This window comes from Mytilus californianus, unplaced genomic scaffold (genome assembly GCF_021869535.1).
Source record: "Mytilus californianus isolate M0D057914Y unplaced genomic scaffold, xbMytCali1.0.p SCAF_3, whole genome shotgun sequence".
Lineage (NCBI taxonomy): Eukaryota > Metazoa > Mollusca > Bivalvia > Mytilida > Mytilidae > Mytilus > Mytilus californianus.
In genome coordinates, this window is record NW_026262679.1 from 26618098 (window position 1) to 26644023 (window position 25926).

The following is a 25926-nucleotide window of genomic DNA, read 5'->3' on the forward strand; positions in this document are numbered from 1 at the left end:
CGAACTTCGAATGGTCAAAATAAGAAAATATAATTCAAAGTAAACTTTAACTGCGAATAACCATGCAGTCTCATACAAAGAAAATATTAACTCTTAACTATGCGTATGTGACTTATTGTTATGCTAAAATAATTCATATACGTCCAAATAGGTGTAACTATGAGTACATGTTCACCGTATGACAACAAACATGTGCTTCCGATAGTTAATAAATATATTCATCATCATATTATTTCTTTTACTATAATATTAAATATAAATCAATTTAATTAAAAAATAATTATGTTATATATTGTTTAACATTTTTTTGTTTTATTCTTTTATGTTATGTTTCAAAATTATGATTGTAATTATCCCGCTCATTCTAGGCGCCTTGATTTGCGAATAAAATAGTTGTTTGTTGAACTTTGTTGTTTGTTTGGTGAATAGTTATATAATGCTTTCTATATGCCACGCCACGAGACTAGTGAAAGAACGAAAAATGGACAGAAACTGCTTTCAACATCAATTTTGTTACAAAAAAAAAATAAAACCACGATGATCATTATAAAGACGCCGCATAATTCACACACTCCAATGAAGAAAAATAGTAGCCGAACTATGACTAAAAATAGTGTTTTTGGTGTGGTTTTTTACTTAAACTAGCAAATGAAGTTACATGAATGCAACTTTTTCTGATTGAGAAATATATTTTGATCATTTTGAGCCTATATATATTTGTGCATGAACTTGCAATACAATTTTAAGGTAGATGTGCTCAATAGTATTCTAATAAAGATTTTCAGTAACCCAAACGTGCTATTTTTAGTAGCAGGGGACTCCCCGAACATCATGTATCACTATAACACTTTAAACATTGGTTAAAAATTGGCATGTAGGAAGTTGATCCATGTACAATTCAGGTTATTCATTGTTTTCATGAAGTTAATAAACATATTAAGGTAAACAAGTTGCGTTCTTTAAAAAAAGAAAAGCAATACGTGAACCCAAGACCGCTGACTGGTCACAAAAAAATTATTGCTGAATTTTTGTTTGCTTTTGAATTGAAATAGTTGACTGTGAATAAAATAAGATAATGATGATGTTAAAACACCTTTATTAAAGATATGTAATTGTGTGTAGATTCTTGCACAAGTCAGTTGAAAGCAATGTTGGATAGTTGTGAATAAAAAAGTGTATATATACAGCTTCTTTTTGAATATGCATTTTAAAGCTCGACTATTTTATTTATTACTTGGGAATGTACATCATTTTTTTCATAACCCTTTTACCAAACCCAGTTTGTATTAACCGGATGTCTAATTCAAATTGCACAAACCAATCGCAATATAAATTTAAGCACTCAGTTTGCTTAATAATCTGGTTGCATTTCTATCATATCTTCATATTTTGTTTCCTGCATGGATGCCTTCAATCATTCTCAACTCGTTATTGAAGCTATCTGTACTCATGGTAGATGTTGTATAGATAAATCTAAAGTCCAATTTCTATGTGAAGTGAAACCCTGTGGCATGCAACTTATATAAGAAGGTTTCGTTTATTTTTCTTGAGAGTAACACACCAGCTTCATTGTGACCTCTTATATAGAGACCTATTTTGGTCTCATAAAACATCTCAAATTTTAAGGACTTCCTGATTTTACTTAAATTAATCCATATATTCTACAGGAAAACTTGGTTTTGAAGAATATCTTATTTTCAGAAGTTTTATGAATACTTGAACATACTCTCAAAAGAACCAATTTATATACAAAGATATGTAGATATAAAAAGATACCAGGATTAAAATGTTGTACGCCAGACGCGAGTTAAGTCTACAAAGAACCAACAGTGACGCTCGAAAAAAAAAAGTTAAAAAGGCCAAATTAAGTACGAAGTTAAGTAATCTATTCCTTAGGTAGAAAATCCTTAGCATTTCGAAAATGTCAAAGTTAATAGGACAGTGACTCAAGAAAAAAAAAAGAAACAGCTAGAGGTCAGAATACCGTAAGTTATGATAACCGTGCTTGAAAGTCACATGTCAAGCTCTTACTGTCGTATCCTGAATTTAGATAAGAAAAGCGAAAATTCGCATTCACGAGTGAAATTGATATTTATGCATGCACGTGGTATTTTTGTGCAAGAAATTGTAAATAGAAAGCATAGTAATTAAATTTTGTTATGATTATTGTAAAATATTAATTACGTTTTTAGTGACATGCAAGGATTTAAAGTCCTTGTGAATTGAAACCATGCAAGTATTTTTATCATTCACGACCGTTTAAAATTTAGATATTTAGCTATTTTTGGGTACGCATCCCTGCTCATTGGTGCTCATACGTTGCATATAATTTTCATAAATTTAATGACTGTTCAAACCTGTGAGACATAATGCACGTATATATGACAATTTTAATTATATTCTATTAAGAATAAATTCAGTCTCATTTTAAACTTAATAATGAATATTCCCTTAGTCTGGTAGTATCTATAAATGAAATTCGATATTTTTGACAGAAAAGTCCTTTTGTTTGATTATCTTTCTGCTTTCCGACCACTGTGTTTCCGACCTAAGATAAATATTTTTAAAAGAAATATCGTTTTCTTAATTTTCTTCATGCTTTCCGACATTTTCCCATGCTATGATTGAAATACAAAATATCAAATGATGAACGTTCAGAAATAATCAGTTAATTCTGGGACATTATATATCAATAAACTATTCCCAAGTTTGTCACAATGCACAACAACACGCTGTATAAAATACTACACACACAACGCGTTCAGGGGCCGTCTCAAAGCATGAATTATATAATTGCGTTATCATTTTACTTGATATTAAATAAACATTCACATAGACACTTCCAAAACTCACCAATATATAAGTGTGAACCCCTCAGGGGGCTCACTCAAAAAATTAGATACCCGGCATTTGTTTTTGGAATAATTTAGAACAGACATAACTTGAATTTACAGAAGTCTTCATCCCCAGTATGAAATAATATAACATTACAGATGTAAGAATCTGAAATGGTATTTGAAACCTATCGAAATTCGGAAAAAATGTGAATAATTAGAAAATGAATTATTATGTCAAGTTATTGAAGTGAAGTAGGAAGAAGGAACTACAAGGGAAGACATATAAATAACTTATAATTTGTCCTTTAGCATGTTTAGCTAGATCGGTTATTATTTCTTAATTAGGTCAACAATCTATCCTTGTGTCGACAACCTCTTTAGACATTGAATGGTTTCTGTTTGTGAGATGTCTGTGATTTAATATAATGCTACATTTTTTTTATTCATAAACAAAAGGTTGTATATATCAAGCATATCAAAATACTGGTGAATTTAGCTTAACAAAAAAAAAATTAATGAAAAACAATATTAAATGTATGTTACCATTTGTTTTTAATTGCGTTGTTTGCACCACGTTTGGACAGACAGTAATGTAAAAAATAAATAAAAATATATTGTATCTTTTTTTAACAGTATGTCTATGCACATTTATACTCGTGTTTTTTGTTAAGAATATCTTCGTATTTTTGTGTTTTGTGGCATACAGTTTCAAGCAAATGTACCACAACTAACGAAATAATTCATATAAAATTAAATGCACAGCAACAATGGACGATTTTTATTTGATATTCAGTATTAATGAAGCAATTACAAAGTGGATGAAAAATTACATACTAATCGTATTATTTCGAATAAAATGAGAACGTTAGTGGGCAATATATTACAGAATTTCTGATTGGTTTCGCACGCATTGGAATAAGAAAGACTAGCTCTTTATGTATATCAAGCAAATGTTATGTGCCGATAGAAAATACCGAAGGCTTGGTAATATTCCAGTCATCATTGTGATATGGGTCAGTGCTACGTTGAAGCAATGGGAATACCTAAATAAATATTTTTAAAGTGAACTTTAAAATTCCGGAAAGTGTCAGTGACTAATTTGCCTGGTTGTCCATGTTCTCGAAAATCTATAATAATTTGAAGTAATTTTGAATGAAAGCGGTTGAGGAAAACGTCGTGCACGTTACAAAATTGTACACTAGAGATGTCAGGGCTTACGCTCGATATAGTAAAAATCTTATCGACGATTGTACGCTAGAACTTCCGATATTATGCACCTATTGACTGGTTATGAGATTAATAGCAAGTTTGTTGTCCCTGAGATACCAACTATTGCTCGAGGCGAAGCCAGTCATTAAATGTTTTATTATACCGAACATAACATTCTAAAAGGCCACATACACCTCTTGAATAAAAAACCCTAACAGTCAAACAAGCACAGGTTTTTTTTGCTCGTTTGGTATTTGTCAATATTTTATTTACTGTAATCAAGACCAGGAATCCTTGTGCACAAATTTTCGTGCATAATAAACGCTAGCTATCATATATTACCGTACACCAAATCAATCCCAGATTATGAGAACGACGACACCCCCATACCATACATTTATTATGTTTTAGTTCTTTAAATATGTCACGTAAATTTTTTAATTGCTTCTGGTAAGTAATATATTAATTTGAAATAACGACGACAGACACATACAGATTATACCGTTTACGATATTTCAGGGTTTAACGTTGCCAAGCGACTTTTCATCAAGAATGAACAAATTTCAATATTTTGAAAGCGTTCCAAATGATATATCTAGCGTCCCATGTCGGAAAACTATTCTCTATATTCCCATTGATCGAGGTATCAAATTTAAACTACAATTCATGTTCGATGACAAAACGTGAATTGCGTGACTTAGAGACTCGGAAACACAAATTTGTTTCTCCTTTCTATTGAGAATCCGTAAATATTTTCGTTTGTCTCGAGACTTTGTTTTACTATTTTCGGCTATGATTTTATAAAACAAAAATCTTTGCTGCTCGTCGCTGTAAAAATTGTCAATATCTTGTTGAAGGTATGGTTACCAAATTTTTACTACTTCCGGTCTAGTAAAAAACAAACCAAATTAGATGATTTCTTTGAAGAGTGTTTACAAAATCTGCAAAGAAAAAATCCGATGGTTGAGTGAGCCCGTTTTGAAGTTTTTTTAAAATGAGCACTAAAGTTGTCAGTATAAGCAGACAGACGCTCCACTATAAATGATTATTTTGATTATAATTATGGACGTTTTGAATTTATATGTGCATTCTCGTGATATAGCAGTTGACATGACGCTTACATTGAATTGTTTTATGAAAGAGAGCTATTTTGTACATAAAACAGGCCATTGGTTATCACGATTGAACTGTTTTGTATTTTGTCATGTCTGAGCCTTTTATAGCTTAACGGTATGGTTTTGATTGTCGAAGGCCGTACGGTGACCTATGGTTGCTTAAAACAACGTCATTTGGTCTTTGATGGATAGTTGTCTCATTGGCAATTATACCATATCTTTTTATTTTTATACTGTAGACTTGCAAGTTCCAAATAATCAGTACATTGGTAGAAATACAAGTGTACATGCAATATTAAGCAATCCGGATTTTATTTTAAGATTAAACACTTTGAGTTATTTTCTTGTCGGTGAATTTGATAGTGTTATTTAGTATTGTTTGGCTTGTATTGGTATTATTGGGTAAAGTGTCAATTCAACAGATTGTAATTGCTTCTTTTTCAGGAAAAGTAAAATTAATATAAGGAATGGAATGTTCCCGTTTGTCATAAATTTTGGTATGAGAAACTTCTTAAATCAAGACTAAAAAAACGGGCCACCACGTTGAATTTGTAAGGTACGTTATATTAAGGTAGATCTTGACTTCTTGGAGCGAATAAGCCGTGACGATAGCTACAGCTATTGTTCAAAATATTTATCAAGGGTTTGTTTTTAATTTGAATATAATGAGACACTGGACATATGTCAATGACACAACAACAAGGGAAAATAAGAGTCCAACATACGAAATTCAATAACAGCTATGTACTCATACCATATATATATATAGCTCTAAATCGAGTCCAGGTAAAATGTGCATATCAAATTTAGCAAAGATTATCACAAATGTTTAGGTGACCATTTAAAACTTGGCCTAGTTCAGAAAACTTTCCAGGTGCAATGACGAGGTTAAGATTTGGAGTCATCAATGTTGAGACTAGTGCGTCAAATTGTATTTGCGCTTGAAAATTTTAGTGACACAAGGTGTTATAAAGGTACAAAACTGATATTTAAGAAGGAAAACATTTTTGATTTGATAGGATTTATAGAAAGCACGTAAAGAAAAGAAAAATAAAGAAATATAATCACATAATATAATACTCTATTACTACCTTTCGGTCGGTGTCGCTCCATGTGGCAGCAACATTTTTACATACTTTCTAGTTTCCAAAGTAGAAGTTAATATACTTTCGTGCGTAGTTGCTGTATACACAACGATTTGTGCTTGAAGATCAATTATTGACTCAGTGATATAAAGTGAAAGTCATGAGTCGGCACATAGGAAAATATACTTCACAACCACAAAGATGCAGGAGGGAATTGATATAATACACATTCTTTCCATTTTGTCATTACTAGCATAGGGTGTTTTTCTCCAATCCATTCAATCTCGATTAAACGAAGGAGAAGTGTTGCAATGTGGGATTGATTTCAAAAACCAATCAAATGTTTTATGTGATTCAATGATTTTTTCAAACTTAAAAGACAACATCATTAATGCAACAAGATCAACAAGGGAGTAACTATCTTGGCCCTGAATGATATGTATCTCGCTTGTAGTATCATCTGTATTAGTTTTGTTTTGATGCCTTTTATATTGTGTCTTTTCTTACTGATTATGAGTTTTTGAATCTTTTTCTTATTCAAAAACCTGAATAGCTTGTTTATGGGAATGTTTTCCCCATAAGCTTTTCAAACACTTCTTTTTTTCTGAAGTCTTATTGGGCAATTTTGCTAAAAGCAATCTGATCTCCTTTACAATTGGCACACCTACGTGATGTTTGGTGACATAGCAGATCTGCGTGCTCTTAGTATTATTTTTGCATTGAATTTACATGTGATGATATTGGAAACATTTATATCATAGCACTGGTTTTAAGACATATACCTTTACTCTATGGTTGTTGAAGCTTATGCAAATTATCTCTAGAGCTGTTGTGTGTTGAAAAAAATTTAACGTTTATGATGGTTTCTTAGTCTTTGTTTCTTAAACAAATTTTCTTAGTCTTTGTTTCTTTAACAAACTAATCAAGTTTGTCACCACTGTGACTTTTTTATCTATAAAAAATTCTTGGATTTCTTGTTCTGTATACTCTAAAGATGTATTATAAATACAACCTATATAAAAATAAGGAGATGTGGTATGATTGCCAATGAGACAACTATCCACCCAAGTTCAAATGAAGTGGATATAAGCAATTATAGGCAACCGTACGGCCTTCAACAATGAGAAAAACCCATACCGTATAGCCGGCTATAAAAGGCCCGACATGAAAAATATGAAATAATTCAATTGAGAAAACTAATGGCCTAATTTATAACAAAACAATTTACGAAAAACAAATATGACAGACATGAACAAACGACAACCACTGAACTACAGACTTGGGACAGGCATATATGCTGTTCTTGGACCTGTACAGGAAGTTTTATCTAGCACTAATTGTATATTTTTATTGTTGATATCCACCCCATATGTACCAAGTGCTAGATTAGTTTTATTGATATTAAAGAAATTTTTTGGTATTCCTAAACGGAAGATTTTATACACACAGAAGAAGAAGTATACTTAACAACAAAATTATTTTCATTTACCTGTGTATGATATGACGCAGGTTTCTTCAAAAGTGATGATTTTCTATAAATTGTTTGCAATTTCACAGTGACATCATACTTTAACTTTGTTTAAACCTGTTTATTTACTTTTGCCTTTAATTATTTATCCCTTGTAATTTTTTATTAACTGTGTATTTGCATTCAGGTGTCACAGGTCACATTTATTCGTTCATTGTGTGTCAATTTACGTTTTTTGATTGAGTTAAGCCTTCCAATTGATATTTTATAGTGTGCTTTTCTATGTTGTGATGTTATACTATTGTTTTAGAAAAGGGAGAAGGTTTGGTACCATTAAAACGTTTAATCCCGCTGCAAATGTTTGCACCTGTCCTAAGTCAGGAATCTGATTACAGTAGTTGTCGTCTGTTTATGTAGTTCATACGTGTTTCTCGTTTCTCGTTTTTATATAGATTAGACCTTTGGTTTTTCCGTTTGAATGGTTTTACACTAGTAATTTTTTGGGGCTCTTCATGGCTTGCTGTTCAGTGTGAGCCAATGCTCCGTGTTGAAGGCCGTACCTTGACCTATAATGGTTTACTTTTATAAATTGTAACTTGGATGGAGAGTTGTCTCATTGGCACTCATACCATATCTTCCTATATCTATATAAAACATGTGGCGGGGTTAAACATGTTTGAAGGCGCCAACCTTTCCCAAACCTGGGACAGTGGCGTAACAGCACAACATAAGAACAAACTATCAAAAATCAGTTGAAAAAGGCTTAACTCATCAGAACGATACAAAGCATAAAAAACATCAAACAAAAACACAGACCGGACGTGGCAGAGTATTTATCCACCCCTCATCCCTAACAACAAAACAAGACAATAAGTACAGATCTGAGAGTACTCGCAGTTACTGATAGCCAGTTCAAAGCCAATAACAACTAATAAAAACAAATATGTATCTAAGACTATAGTATTCTCTAGAGACTTGGGGACAGTGCATTTGACCGTCTAGTCGCCCAATCTTTCTGTAACCATATACTGATAGATAAATGTATACTCTACAACAGGACAATTTCTTGTACCATTAACCCATTTAGGTGTACCATATCCTAGCGCTTTGATACTCTCTTGTATCTTTATGGGATTCTGTATCCTAAGATTGTATCTTTGGAAGTCATGATAAGTAAATATTGTTTGAACATTTTGTTTTCAGTCCTGTTAAAAGGCTCTCTGAAAAAAGACGCATTTTTAACAGTAGACTGTAAGACATCACTATAGGACTGGTTAAAAGGTGACCTATTTGCTTTTTTTTTCTATTCTGCCTTTGGACGGTCACAAAATCATCCATTTGATCTGGTTCAGATTCGGAAGCCGTAGATTCGGCACGCGAGTCCGTATAATGGTTGATTTCACGCTGCATATAATGAGACTATATATTTTTTAATCCATATTGTTGAAAATAAAAACCATTTTGAGCCATATTGTTTGTAGAATGGTGGATATATATTTAAAAAATCTTATAGTGTAAACAGTTAGTTAACATATCTGGGGCCGGTTTCACGAAGCTATCGTAAGACATGTCATAAGATATATCTTAGGACATGTCTTATGATACTCTTATGACTATCCTAAGACATATCTCAGACCTCGCCTCGAAGCTGTCTTAGGATGATCTTAGCTAAGATATCATAAACCTGTCGCCAGTTCTTTAAATTTTTAAATATTAAAATGGATTTATGGAAAAACTCATGTAAATGTAGTATGTGTTTCCCATAAATTATTAAACGTATTTATTAATATTCCGTAATTAGATAATTTGTAAAATTGATATAAAACATAAGTGTATAGATAGATATAGGAAGATGTGGTATGAGTGCCAATAATACACTAATATACTTATAAAAATTCAAATACAAATTTGAGAAAAAAAAACCTAATAAAGTGATGATCATTTTTTTTTGTACAAGTGAGTTGAATTCAATTTGACACTTTATCGGTTATAATAAGGTTAAAGGATAAAATCGTGCATTCTTACTATAAATACATCGAACGTTGATTTATTGATAAATCATTGTTGATAATCCGTCAACCTATAAAGATTTAGTTATCAGCAGGAAAGGGAGATTAGATAATAAAATAATAATTAGATTATTTTCAAAATTACTATAGAAAATAAGTGTAATTTATATAAATAAACTTATGACTATCCTAAGACCATCATAAGACACCTCTTGTGTAGTCCTAACTTTATGGCTATCTTTAAGAAATGTCGTAACTTATGACCACTTTGTGAAAACCCACTTAGGACTTAGATATGTCTTAAGACCATCCTAAGACATGTCTTAGTCCTGAGACAGCTTCGTGAAACTGGCCCCTGAGTTATATACTCATCAAGGTCTAATGAACTAGTGAACTGTATTCACATAGTACAAATAAAGTGCTACAATGTTTACAATATAAAGACATTTAAATGTTTGTGATCAAAACTACAGTGCACTTCAAGTAAGTTTAAAATTCCAAATCTTCAATAAGCCAAAAATCCAAAACCAATTAGTTAAAAGATTGAAAATACAGAGGAAAATAACAAGCAGAGGCCAGGAGAACATAACATACAATGGATGAAGATTCGACATTCAACAAACCCCATTAAATAAATCAGTCACCATCTACCCAAGGAAACACGTCCGCGCAGGTTGGAGACCAAATAAAAATACAAAAGTTATAGGTTAGTATTAAATAAATTCCATTAGTAAACAAAAATCAGTAAATAAGCCAATTCAAACATATTGAAAAAGTATAACAAAAATACCGAACTCTAACTTGAAGGTAATTTCACAAAGGTCGAAGTCCATAAAAACTGACAAAATCAAACGTTAGACTGTATTAACCAATAGAACGAATGGAAAACAATTGTCATATTCCTGACTTGGTAGAGGCATCTGCCAAAGAAAATGTTGGGTTAAACTAAGCGCACAAAGCCAACAATTGAATACAATTGCAGAATAATTTGGTGAGTTCATTTCAGTGACAGATTTAGGACGTTGATTCTGAAAAAAGAAACTACGGAAAATTAATACAAGTATGCTGATGTCACGGCAATTGTTTAATTAAGTAGACGAAGTTAACTCGTCTTGAGTTCACCCGATTTCAATTATACACTCTCCGATGTTTGTTTGAACATACCTGTAAAAAAATGAACATTGTATGCTCGTTTATGTTTATCTAATTATTATTAGTTGATGTCAGGTTTGCTGTCAAGTACCCAATATTATTTATCAAGTAAGTGTTAGAGAGACAACTCTATTCATGAAAAAATATAAACAAATTGTGGAGCTATCAAATCAACTTTGTTTAACTCATGGTTATCCATATAAAGAAAAACAGATATTTTCTCTGCTTTATACTTACCTTCAAACATGTTTAGCCCCACCACATTCTTTCTTTGCCTGTCTCAAGTCAGGAGCCTGTAGTTCAGTGGTTATCGTTGGTTCATGTCTGTCATATTTGTTTTTCGTAAATTGTTTTGTTATGAATTAGGCCGTTAGTTTTTTCAATTATTGCGAACCAAATGAAACATTTCCACAGAGTCATCTTCTCTTGGTCATGGTATTTAAACTTTTGTTTGTTCTATTGTCCCATTGAATAAATATAAAAGCTATTATTCTGTGTGTAGTTTATTCACTGGGACCTTTAAATTTCTTCTAGGAGAAATCTATCATTCATTGATTAATTTACCTGACCAAAAAATTATCTTCTTAGTTGATTGAAATACATGTATAAACTCAAAAAACTGCATGTGATGTTGTATTTATTCAATAATATATTTTCAATCTGTTCAATATTAAACACTGATTTAATTATAAAAAGATTATTTCTGACAAAATATTTAGTATTGTTCCAATTGAATTTGCATGTTTTTGTGGTGTTCAGTTATAGAATACATTTATGAAGGCCATAATTTATAATCATCATTTTCAAGTTTTTATTTGTCAAACACACAAAGAAGAAATTTCAATAGATAAAATATTGAAAATTTTATCAGAAATCAACTTTGAAAATGTATTAGGGAGCAACCATTTAACTTCAAAGGGAGAAAAAACCATACCCCCCCCCTGTTTTGAAGTTAAATGGTCGTTCCCTGATTGATATTGAAAAAATACCACATCACATGCAGTTTTGAGTGTCCTTTTTTTAGTAATGGTACATGTATTATCGTCATTAAAAGTTAAATATTTTATTCAGGTAAATTAATCAGTGAGTGAAGAAATTTAAAGGTCCAATTGAATAAACTCCACAGAGAACAATAGCTATTGTATTTATTAGATTGGACAAAAGAACTTACAAAAGTTTAAATCGACAGGTAACTTTCAAGTGAATATGTGGAAAAGTATCATTTCTTTTGCAATTGTTTCATATATTTTATGTCGGGGCCTTTTATAGCTGACTATACGTTTGTGTTTTTCTCATTGTTGAAGGCCGTGCAGTTGCCTATAATTGCTTACATACACGTCATATGAATTTTTGATGGATAATTGTCTCATTGGCAATCATACCACATCTCCTTACTTTCATATTAAACAACACTCTTTGTATTTGTGTTTTATATCATTGACACCATTACGTGTACCACTCCGTGTCTATAAAATAGATTAATTTTTATGCAAATCGATATAAATTATTCCAGTTGATGATTCATTAGTTGTTAATAAGTGAAAAGAACAGTCGAAGTGTTTCATTGACATAGTACGCAAGACAATTATAACATGCAAACATTGGTTATCACAGCATAAAGCCTTAACAACGTTTGGACTTTGAAATATATATACAACGATATAAGGATATTTTTAAATTTAAAGCAGACAAACGTTTATGTATCAAAAGACGAAAAAGAGTAACATCCCCTGAATGTACGTTTTGTATTTGAGGAATAAAGAACTATATCAATATAAAAGTTTGAAAAACTGAACAGTTATACAATAGATAACAGTTATCTCGACTTTTTTTTTATCTGAAAGTATCAACCAATAAACGGATGGCCCGTCTCATTCACGAACATCGATATATTGATATATACTTTGTTACTTAAAACCAGTATGAAATGTAAAGAAAAAACACGTTTTCTTGATAGTTCTTGTTTATTCAGCTACTTACAAATCCAACGAACAGTAAGTTATATGGAATACATTTGGAGTTATTTCAAAATTTGACGATAAGCATTATGATTATGTCTTTGTGCTTTGGCAAACTGTGAATATTAGGCGTTTTCGAAAGGTCGTCTACATGTACACGGACACTTATACCGACACCCATACCTAAACACTGACAAAAAATATAAATTGGTTTTATGTAATTTTTTATTCGGAATCTGAGCTAGAAACATCAATTGCATGTGCTCTCATTAGTTTTGAAATTTTTACAGTGACGAATTTGTGATTTGCTGTTTCTTTTTTTTTTCTAATTTGTCGAATCATACTTTCGTTTCTATGTTTTTGGCAGCGTTTGCACCACTGCAGTGACATCTACGTTTGCGGCCTCCTCTACATCAGGCGGTGGTTTAGGGGGTTATAATTAACCTCTGATGGCGGAGGTTGTTTGGCAGAGTCGTCGTCTGCTGCTGCGTCGTAATCTTCCCTATCGTCATAGGAACGATTAGCGACTACCTCATCTCGTTTTTCGGCAATTTTTCTTTTCTTTTTCTTTTTAAACCTTATACAATCTGGTTTTCCTGGACACCAGACCGACGCCCGACAGTCACAAGCACTCAGAAATTTTGTGTTTTCCAATACACCTTAATATATTAAGGTATGTATGGGAGAGAGGAAATTTCAGCGACAAGTGTTTGTGCCACCAGTTAATGCTAATACTACTAATAGATCGACTAATAAGACAAATTTATAGGCTTTTTCCAATAAATATTTTTGCTGGCAGACAAAATTTATCCGAATTGGTATCTACACACTGCATCAAAAGAGAGGCGGTAGATACCGAAGGGACATTCAAACTCATAAATTCCACCTCGTTCTCCATAGAAAGTTTCTATATTATGTCACAGTATGAAGTCTGACTTATCCCAAACTTTGAATATTGAAACTGCAACCTTAATTTCCGCTGATTTACATAATTTATGAACTAGAATTTTACAGACAAAATATATCAGTTAAATCATGCCAGAAATAAAGAAACTGCTAAATGGTGGAAGGTACCCTTGGGAAAGAAGATGAACATGCAGCAGTATCGACGAGGTATATTGTAGTAGGAAATATTTGCACAACCCATTTCTGTTCCTTCAACACCTGTTTCTGGATTAACACTCAAGAAAGACTAGTGACTAAAAGATTGGAAATTCAAACAAAATTACCAGTTTAATAACCGAACAGCCACAACAGTCTACGGTTTAAAGTCTCATTTATTACCATATGCATTTCATTGAGGACTTTTAAATCATGTTTTTCACTTTTCCACGCTATATATGTATTGCTATTTAACATATTAAGAGCTGATGACTAAATAAATTTTGCTAGTATATATAGCTCTTAAACTTTTGTACTTTATTTTGCATTTATTAACTTCTTTGATTCGAGCGTCACTAATAAGTCTTTTGTAGACGAACACGCGTCTGGCGTACACAATTTTAATCCTGATATATATAATGAGTTTATAAACAATATGTCACAATAAATATTTTCAAGTCTCGGCTACTTTTGCTCATATGATATTGACCAGGAAAATACACGATACTTTAATTTTCTGTGTCCTTGTATTCGATTAAATTAGAGTATGGTCCACCGGTGTAAAGAAAAACATATGAAAAGTAAATATGTAAATCTTAAACTTTGCTTTTCATTTAATTTCATATCCACCAAAATATTCACAGCTGCACAAACAAATCGTTTTCTGCGTAGTACCTTGTTTTTGTGCATTTATACATTTACATATAAATACTGGGCTATGAAATTACACAAGATCATCTTGATTACATTGAATAGAGACTATTATACCAACTATGTAATGTGCTGAACGTAAAACTATATGTTTCATTAAATACCAGTTTAAGGAAGTGAGTATAGAAAGTACACAAACAATTTTAAAGATATCAGTAAGAATATCCTGAATTGAAATATTATTTAATGTTTAGATTGAATAGCCCGTCTATTTGGTCACGAACATTTTTCATTTTATCTAGAGCTTTAAGATATGAACAGAAAATCTAACAGATCCTCTTTTTAACGCTACTTCTGACTTGCACAATATACTAAGAACATAATATATTCCTATTCTATTTGATTCATTACATATAGATTTGGCGGATCTCAGATATTTAGGAATACATTTGACATTTGTCCGTAAAGAGATACTACCTCAAGAAAGTCTGACCTTAGATGGATTTGTCTTTTCTTTTTAAGTCCCTTTTGAGCAAATAGCGCTCAAGTATTCAAGTATTTATACATCCTTTGCCTTCTGATATTTGGGTGTGAACGTTCCAGGAAAATATAAATCCAGAAAAACGCTTCGGGTGCACAACATCTATATAGTGTTATTTTCATTCAATATGTATTTGTGATTAAGTAGAACCTTATTGTGAGGAACCTCCCTCTGTTATGTGAATCGACGTTATAAGAGATATGTATGAGCGACAGCAATTGGGTCTTTCTATTGGCATCAATAACATTTTTGGTCAAAATGTGCATCACGTGTAGTAACATTGGTACCGTTGATGTTATTAAAAGATTCTAGTAGAGAATAGCGTGAAAATGAATTAACCCACAAAAAAAAAATGTTTTCCTAAAAACTAAAAATATAAGAACATGCATATCCAGCACAGGGAAACTATTTAAGCCTACAATACAGTAATGGATTATAGTCAATTTAAAACATAAACGTACCTTGCTATATTAGACACACAAGCCACTTCTATTTATGTTCTAATGCTATTTAAACTTAGGGAAGAGGTATATGCTAAAAACCATTATTTGGATCCTGAAATTGCGAAAATAGTAAATGTAATCAAGCCTTTCAAAATTATATTAATTTTATTGATAAAAAATTATAGGCTAATTAAATCTGGACACTTTAGTTCTTAAAGTCATTTGTGATATCACAATGACATTTTATCATGTACAAATTTACGTATTTGACATAAAGTGCCCATTTCACGCATAATGTTTGGTCATAGTATATATGAGCAAAAGCTAACACAAAACAATATTAACATACATTACCATCTGTGGAAAATACTTTCCCCAGTTAATTATCTATTTTGATAAAGCTGTGAATCATATTTTTATATTAAAGACAATATCTCAATATGAGGCTATTTTGGGAGTTTAAGCTGTTTTGCACTAACTGTAAGAACTTTAAATTCCTAATTCCTAATGCCATATGCAAGACAAAATTCAAGAATATCATTACTGGTGTCAGACTTATGTCTCATGAATATCTGTAGGATGTTATTTAGTTGATTTATAATACAATAATTGTGACTTTTGAAACGGCCAAAACAGTTGCCTTATGCTGGCTTATTACTTAAGATTGTTGTTCAATATTCAATCAAAGTATTTGTTAAGTAGGGTAGCCTAATTAAGCAATACTTTCATTGGCTATTTTAAAAATTAGTATTATGTAATAAAACCGATATGAATACGAGTTAAAATATGACTGAATACAGGAAATACTTAAACAGGTATATTTAAAAATATTTTTCAATTCTAATGTAACAGGAACAAGTTTCATTTGTGCTGGGGCGTAATGTGGATACAATATCACCAATTGTTTACACGTAAAATGACTCCATTTTCACTAAATTAAGTTAATGACTCCACATAAAACACTAATTTTAGTTATGAAATTGTGGAAAACAATACGGTGGAAAATTCCCTTTGTCATACTATTATGGATTTTAATTAATTATTCAAGAAATCAGTCAAGACTGCGCACCAATATTTCACCCAGCCGGGTGATCAGAACATACAATGGACGAGATATATCAACGGAGTTTGAACATTTTTATCAGAACGTATCAACCGATAAACTGATGGACCCTCTCATTCACAAACATCAATATAGTTTGTTACTTGATTCCGATTCAAAGTGTAAAGAAAATCATATATTCTTGCTTGTTCTTATTTATTCAGCTATATACAAATTCGACGAACGTCAGGTTATAAGGAATACATTTGGATCTATTGAAGAATTTGACAATACACATATTGAATATGTTTTTGTGCTTGGGGAAACCGTGAATGATACTCAGCAGATGGACATTGAAGAGGAAAGTGTCAAATACAGAGACCTTATTCAAGGAAATTTTATAGACAGCTACAGAAATTTAACATATAAACGAGTATTTAGCTTGTTCTGGGTGAATAGATTTTGCAACAATGTGACTTATGTCATTAAAATTGACGATGATATCACCATCAACATTCCATTTCTAATTCCTTATCTTAGCAATAAACTAAACAAAACCAAGGTTTTAGAATGTTTTCTTCTTATAGGAGCTTTGCCATATCGTAATCCGCGTGATAAATGGCATATGTCTTCGTTGGATTACCCCTTTGCGACGTTTCCTCCTTATTGTGCAGGGCCTTCCTCAATTATGTCCACTGACGTTATAAGTGAAATGTATGAAGCGACAAAAATTGTGCCTTTTTGTTGGCTTGAAGATGTCTACGGTGGTGGATTTTTACCCTGGATTTCAGATACAGAAATAGTTCATCCGAAATGTTACATAAAAGATTTGCGAGCTAGTCTTAATGACAAACCATGCCATTTGTTTTACATAAATAATTCAAAGAATACAAGTAATTCATATTCTATGTGGAAAACTATAGAAAAATATACACAACAACATTTGTGTAAATGTTAGTAAGAAAGTGTAAATTTGGATTACAATTAAATAATCTAAAACATTTCTGAATACTAACATACTAACCATCCACGATTCGAAGGATTTAGTGTTTACCATCTTAGCTATTTTAAAGATCAAATAAAATTTCATCCTGTCCATAATGATATTTTGATATTGCTCAAGGCCATGCTGTTCTCTTACTGGTTAAGATGTCTTTACACTAAATCCGTTGAATGTGTACAGATAAACATTATTCATTTCATATCATATATATGACAGTTGTTTTTTTTTTGTAAGGTTTTGTGGACTTCCCCTTTTTGAATTTACCAAGGATTTTGATATTTTAACGTGTGTTATGAAACTGGCTTTGAACTATAATAGGTAGACTCAACCTGTTTACAACAAAAAAAATGATCAACTATACATATGTAAAAATGAATATTTTACCTGAATATATATTTTATAAAAATCATATTTTTCTGTTCTTTAGGGGCCTCTGAATTCAGCTTGCAAGATAATATGAAAATATTGAATTCAAAGTTATAATCTATTTTATTGTTCGTAAAAAGAAACTCGTTCTTTTAATCAATTATACATTTAATGATTTATAAAGCAAATTTGATGTCATATAAAGCCATCGTACGACAACTTAATACTGTTATGGGTTTGTCATAAAACCATTTACATTTAAAAAGTATAATTTTTTATTCGTGTTCTATTGTTACCTGCGTTAACGAAACAAGTTATTCACTTGTTCAATTTGCATTTACAAAAAATAAATACATATCTGATAATGATATGAATCCAAAGCTAAATGATTCACACTTAATTGTTCATAGTAAAATAAGTCACGCCAACCTATCAAAATGAATCGTGGTCGTTGCTTAGCATGGGTCGTAGACTTGTCATACATATGTAGCCAGGTAAAATTTTTAATTTTCGTGCGATTTTTGTTTTCGTCAACCCCCTGAGCTGCTGAGGAATTCATGCCTATATATTGGTGAGTTTCGGCAGCTTCTCTTGGCCATTCAGATATGCTCGGAAACAAGTTTCCCGAAACGTCTCGAAAATTTTCGATCATTTATACAGGTAGTTATCTATGTCTTTGATACGGTCCCTCCATGCCAGGCTACTACGTGACATTGCATATTCAATCAAACTTCATTTCAAGATAGAAAAGTAGACTACAGCAAAACAAAACTATAAATAAATTCCAACCATATTCGGCTTTTGACAGAACATAGGCGTTTTGATTTGAATGACAGTTTTTTGTGTATAATGATAATGTTATTAGATATGTTTTAGACGTTCCCTGAATGCGTACGTAGTACGAGTGCTAGTGTGGATTGTCACAATTAACTGATTATTTATGAACGTTTACCGCGTGTAATTGTGTATGTTCATCATAGCGTGAGGTCGGAAATCAAGAAGATGATTAACAAAACCATGTCTCGCTCAAAAATATTTAATTTCATTAACAGATACTAATCGAAGTAAAAGTAAAATCCAAGGGAATATTCATCAAAACTATTAAGTTTTAACTGAAACTAGATTTATCATAATGAAATATAATGAATAATTATAGATTATGTCCTACAGATTTTAACAGTGAATACATTTATGAAACTTATGAGCATCAATTTTCAGAGATGCATATACATGAATTAGTATTTAAATTCTAAACGGCAGTGAATGAAAAAGATAGTTGCATTGTTTCAAGACACAAGGATTTTATATCCTTGTATCTCACAAAAAAAACGTAATTAGTGTTTAACAATACTCGTTTAAACACTTCGTTAATTAATGAATACCGTTTCAGTATGGTTTTATTAGTCTCTTCTGGTATTTTGTATTTGAATATATTAAAAAAATGGAATAAATACTTGACATTTGTGTTTATTGATGGTATATTTTGAATTTTCGTAAATGTTATATGTTAATTGAATTCAACCCTTTTTTGTTTTTAACAATTTAACCTCATAGCATTAAAATCTTTGCAACATGGTTCGAATATAAAAATTGTATGCATTGATTTACTTCAAACGAAATCGTTGATATTAACATATTAAAAACAAGTAAGAGTAAATAGCAAATTGCGTGCTGAGATTTATATTGTGATTGGTCTGTTGAATTTACTTTAGACATCCGCTTTGCCGAAACTGGAAATTGCAATGAGCCTAGGACTTAATAAATAATTAACCGAGAAGAAAAAATGATGTACACTCCCAAGTTAAAAATAAAATAATCAATTTTTTCAAGAATCTACACACAATTACATATAGGTTAAATGAAAGTGTGTTAACACATCATTAATTTATTGACAATCAATTATTTCAAATCAAAAGCCCAAAAAATCACTAATAAAATTTTGGTGACCATTCAACGGTCTCGTGTTCACGTATTGCGTTTCTTTTTTTTAAAGAAAGCAACTTGTTTTACTTTTTTTAAATTTTAGCAATCCGGAAAACTTTCGTCATTCTGAAAATCGTTCCGCTAATGACAAAAATGACGACCGCTGGCAAAATAACTAAGCAAAGACTCTTTGACATTGAATAATTTATATTAATGGCAGATACATTGTTGTTTCTGTTGACGTATGGTACATACACGTATTTGTTATTTTGTTTGAGACCGTTAGTTAACCTGAAGATGTCATTTAATGTTTTGTGACGTTTGATGGCTGGCATCTTGACGAAAACAATATATAGCACAAAGTACATAAGCAAAAATGAAAGTCAAGAATACAAAACTGACCATAGTACAATAACATAATTGCAGGATATATAAGTACCGAGCCACGCTAAAAGTATATTACAAAAAAAAAGACTAAACAGTAAAGGTTAAAAATGTACAACGACAAATAAAAGAAACACATCCTGTATGTGTTTTTGTTTGACGTTTTTCTTTGTATCGATCTGATGAGTTAAGCCTTTTTCTACTGATTTTTATAGATTGTTCTTATGTTTTGCTGTTACACAACTGTCCCAGGTAAGGGGGTTGAGCGCTAACAAACATGTTTAACCGACAGACAAAGCAGCCAATAATGTAGTGGTGATTTGACGCATATACAACACGGAAGTTCTCCAAAAACCAAATTACCAATTCTTCTACATTCATGTCCGTACGCTCCACAGAGAGTCAAATTGTAAACAAGCATATCACTGCCACTAACCAGCTTAAAGCCTCTTCCAAACATTTGAAAGTCCCGACTGTGTACTGGTTACCTAAATTACACAAACAACCATTTGAATTTCGTTTCATCTCCGCATCTGGTAAGTGTTCTTCTACTAATCTGTCAGTGCTTCTAACTACCTTACTTACTACTATCAAAGAACTCATTATTAACTTTTTTTAATAAAGTTTTGAACATAATGGTATAAATTATTTTTGAAGTGTTAAAAGTTCTTTAGAGGTTTTAGATAAAATACGTGGTTTTGGTGGTTCTTTTAATTCTGTTGACAGTTATGATTTTTCTACTCGTTACACTACACTTCCGCACAATCTTTTTTCATATTTAACTAAATGGTCATTTTCAAATCTCATTACAAATGTATTTGCTGTAACTCGTTTAAAGCCTTTTTTAGTAATGAAAAAGGAAAGTATGCTAGATACACTTACTGGAAATGTGAAGATATGATTGAAGCTTTAAATTTCCTCCTGGACAACATATATGTATGTTTCGGCGATAAAGTGTATCAACAGCTAGTAGGTTTTCTATGGGCACTTATTGCGCCCCTTTAATGGCAGATTTATTCCTGTATTGCTATGAATCACAGTTTATGGCCAGACTCAGTAAAGACACGTCATTGTTACATTTGTTTGACACATTCAACAATACCTTCCGTTATCTTGATGATATGTTTTCGTTAAATAATCCAGAGTTCTCTAAATATACTACCAAAATTTACCCAAAGGAACTTACTTTAAATAAATCTAACATAAACAGCAGAAGTTTTCCTTTTCTAGATTTAGACATTTCAATTTCTAAAAAGAAACTTCATACTAATATTTACGACAAAAGAGATGATTTTTCATTCCCTGTTATTTATTTTCCTTTTTTAGACGGCGATGTTCCTTTGGCTCCATCATACGGTGTTTATTTATCCAAACTCGTTCGTTATGCCCGCGTGTGTAGTGATGTCATTGATTTTAACGAACGTAATCAATGCATCACTGGTAAATTATAAAGTCAGGGATTTCGTTACCATAAATTACTTAAAACATTTACTAAATTCTTTCATAGATACAAAGATTTGATTAGTAAATTTGGCTGTTCTTGTAGAAAACTTATCAAAAACGGCATTTCACATCCTAAATTTTACGGTAGTATTGTACTAAAAGCGCAAAAATCACTATGTAATCCGTGTAAACTCATCGACCCTTTAAACAAACTTATTTTTAAAGGTTATCTTATTAATGTTGTCATCTTTGAATATTGATTACATTGGCAATAACATCGATTTTGTCATCAACAAATTAAAATATAACTAAATTTGTATTCTTTTCTAATGGTTTTTGGGATGTATAAATCCACATCCACATTAATTTTCTATTTAGAGATTGCTTTATCTTTATACATAACATGATACATATTTATTATAAGGTTACATCCTAATGATTCTACTGCCTGTCGATACTTTTATTTTGGCATTGCACAAGTCATGTCTTCTTTGACTGTCCATGGCGTTAAAACACTAAATCCCTGGGATGTGTTTTAATTGATTTTAGTCTCTGATGCATGATTTTTTATTGTTAATTGTTTTTGGCTTTTAACTAGCTTTCAGTAACTACGAGTACTCTCAAATCGTACTTTCGTGTTAATTTGACTTGTTGACACAATTTGTTATGCATTTCTGAAATTCAATATTTACTTATTTTGTGTTATAGCTCGTCTCACTATTTTTAATATGTATCACCTTTGATAAGTTTTTAGTATGACGATAAATTTTTACTTCTGTACTACTAGTCTGAACAACAATTTATTAATTTTGTAAAAAATGCATTCCGCACTCCTAACAACAAAATTAGTATGTACGTTGTTTTATTTAACGCTATATTTTCCCAGATAAGAGTTGTCTTATTGACATTCTTCTTACACTCTTCCTACATTTTTTTTATTACTTCCTGACCTAACGTCTATGTTGTATAGGCACCTACGTTTTATTATTGTATTTATATTGTGTCAGAGATCAAATTTATTGGTTCAGTGTATGTTTACTTGTTTTTGTTAAAATGTCTTTTTGATCGAGTTAAGCCATTTCAATTAATATTTTATAGTGTGTTTATTATGTTGTACTGTTACACTACTGTCTTAGGTTAGGGTGATGATTGACGCCTGTTAAAACGTTTAAACCCGCTGCATTTATATGCACCTGTCCCAAATCAGGAGCCTGTTGTTCAGTGGTTGTCGTTTGTTGGTATGGTTTATAGATGATTTTTCTTTTTTTATATAGATGAGACCGTTGGTTTTTCTGTTTGAATTGTTTTACACTAGTCATTTTGGGGTCCTTTATAGCTTGCTGTTCGGTGTGAGCCAAGGCTTCGTGTTGAAGGCCGTACTTTGACCTATAATTGTTAACTTTTTATACATTGTGAATTTGATGAAGAGTTGTCTCATTGACACTCATACCACTTCTTCTTATTTATATTAACCCCGCCACATTCTTTATGTGCATGTCCCAAGTCAGGAGCCTGTAGTTCAGTGGTTGTCGTTGGTTCATGGCTGTCATATTTGTTTTTCGTAAATTGTTTTGTTATAAATCAGGCCGTTAATTTTCTCAATCGAATTATTTCATATTTTACATGTCTTGGCCTTTTATACCCGACTATACGGTATTGGTTTTTCTCATTGTTGAAGGCCGTACGGTTTTCTATAATTGCTTTCATCTACTTCATTTGAACCTTGGTAGATATTTGTCTCATTGGTAATCATACCACATCTCCTTTTTTAGACTATAACACGTAATTAAGATGATAAACAACGTCAGTACCTAGAATCTATACTTCAAGACCATCATGTATTATTTGTGAAGTTGTTGCGGAATATTTATCAGCAAGGTCTTGGTAACTTCCAATGAATTTACAATATCTGCTTTTCAAAATTCTTTGTTACTGTATGAAACTTGACTTATCCCGAACTATTACCCAGGATTTGAAAATAAGGAGATGTGAAATGATTGCAAAATGAGACAACTATCCACCAGGGTTCTGCAGACGTACGTAGAATAAGCAATAAGGTAACCATACGGCCTTCAACAATGAGAAAACAACCGAAACGACATGAAAAAGTGAAACAATTCAAACGAGAAAACTAGCGGTTAAAGTTATAACAATTCAATATACGAAAACATATACGAGAACCAACGACAACCGCTGAATTACAGCTGGCTCATGACTTGGGACAGGCATGTTTACGTTCAGCACATATGCATAATTCATCAACTGGAAGTGAAGAGGCATCACATATTATATGAAATATGCAAGAACCAAAGCAATTGTTGCAGGGTCGAGAGTAACGGTAGTCCACAGGCAGGGCAACCTCCGTGTTTATATATAGTCGTACGACCTATTCCTTTGGTCGGCTTATGAACCAGAAGTTTAAAAAAATAAAAATAGTAGATGTTTTTTTTAATTTATTGAACGAAAGATTAAGCAGAATAGCCAAAACTATCTACCAAAGGTTCAAAATTACACATCTCTATATTAATTTTACAACAATATATTTATAACATCCCTTTTCAAAGCGTGACGTTAATTCTTGCTGAATAGAAAAACAAATGAGATGGGGTATCCGTCCATGACACAAAATCATTCCATGCATAGCAAAAACACACAAAAAGCAATTAATATATTTTAATCCAAAGACTAAATTATAGTTATACTACACATTCTAAGAATATGTTTAACTTTACTTTATGCTTATGTTCAATAATATGCATTTGATTTTATTTTATCATATTAGAATATTTTGAAATCTTGTAGTTTTTGTCAATGGCGTATTTCAACGTTTACATTATTATTCTAATATGATATAAAGGGTTAAATTTTGAGTTCTCATTCTACGCTCTCTTTTAATTCTGCATCGTTTTTTTTTAATGAATAGTAGTTCTCCTTCTTGAAAAACAATTCATGACAATGAAAAAGAACTGCATTATTCAAAAATACACGAAACTCGTTAAAAGCATACTAAAGTGAAGCAATTACCAAAAAAATCCATGTTGGAAATGTGAAGATTTATCGGTTTGGAATATCAACACAATCTAGTGCTTCCATACACGATTTAATTCAGCAGCCATTGCTGGCAGAGAAGCATATAAAATGCATATATGATGTACACCAAAATAAGTCAATATATTAAACCATCGATAGAACAAAAATATAAAGGGATCGAATAAATTACATCAAACCGAATGCCATTGACCAAAAATATTCAAGATGAAAAATAGCAATAAAAAACCGTTTTTATCTTAGTTTAGTATAGTAAAATACACCAACCATGAATTCATGTACTTTTATGCGAATGGTCACTTTATGCAGGAGATGTTTAAACATTTAATGTAATGAATATTTAAATCGAATTGGTTTGGTTATAGAATATCAGCCTTATATTTATTTTCTATGTTTTTTATATTTATAATTAGAAATGTATGTACGATTAATTTTTGTAGTGCTGAAAATTCTTTTTTTTTAACTTTATATAAAATATGCTTCATCATTTTTATATACTTTTATCAATTGTTGAAAATAACAAAATTATAATGCATTGGATTTATGGACGGTTAACTCCTCACGGTTTTTAGTTCCCATTTAAAACCTTTCATACAAAGAATGATAGTCTCATTGTTTGTTCTTCCAAATATAAAAGCAGAATTTTCTATTATTAAACCCCCCTATAGAAGCAATTGCGTATTTGTTAAAAGCAAGTCCATGAATATGTTTATTTTAATATAAACATAATTAGCCATAAAGTGCTGACTTTTAATCGACCATTAGAATTTGTCTTCTTTCAATATTTTTCTACACATTGTGCTCGCTCACTTATCTTTTTGCAATAAAAGTCCTAAGATCTGCAAAATTAAGATGGTGTAGCCTAATATTTAAATTTGCATTTTGATAAAAAATGCTTTCAAAGCCAACTTGTAGCACTGGATAACATTTAACAATTCAAAATTGTAAAATCAGTGTTATTCAAGTATCTTTTATTGCATGTTTTGACACTGAAAGATCAGACGGATTTCACAACATTCATAAGGTAACTCATTTAGTGAAACATATACCGAAGGAAAATACCTACCTCTTTGTGTATATTCCCTCTTGCATTCAATTTTGAGTATTAGTGACTTGTTACACAAAAGCCAATACGATATAGAAGATGA

The 25926-nt window shown here is 31.4% G+C and overlaps 1 protein-coding gene across 1 annotated transcript; it reads left to right on the forward strand.

Moving 5' to 3' along the window:
- Positions 1 to 16347: 16347 nt before the first annotated feature.
- LOC127734247 (beta-1,3-galactosyltransferase 5-like) lies at positions 16348 to 20923 on the forward strand. Its single transcript, XM_052244024.1, has one exon. It carries the CDS (start codon positions 16514 to 16516, stop codon positions 17567 to 17569), a length of 1056 nt encoding a protein of 351 aa, XP_052099984.1. The 5' UTR covers positions 16348 to 16513; the 3' UTR covers positions 17570 to 20923.
- Positions 20924 to 25926: the final 5003 nt, after the last annotated feature.

Coding starts and splice junctions, on each gene's coding strand:
- LOC127734247 (XM_052244024.1), top strand. CDS start 16,514: ATGACTCCACATAAAACACTAATTTTAGTTATGAAATTGTGGAAAACA.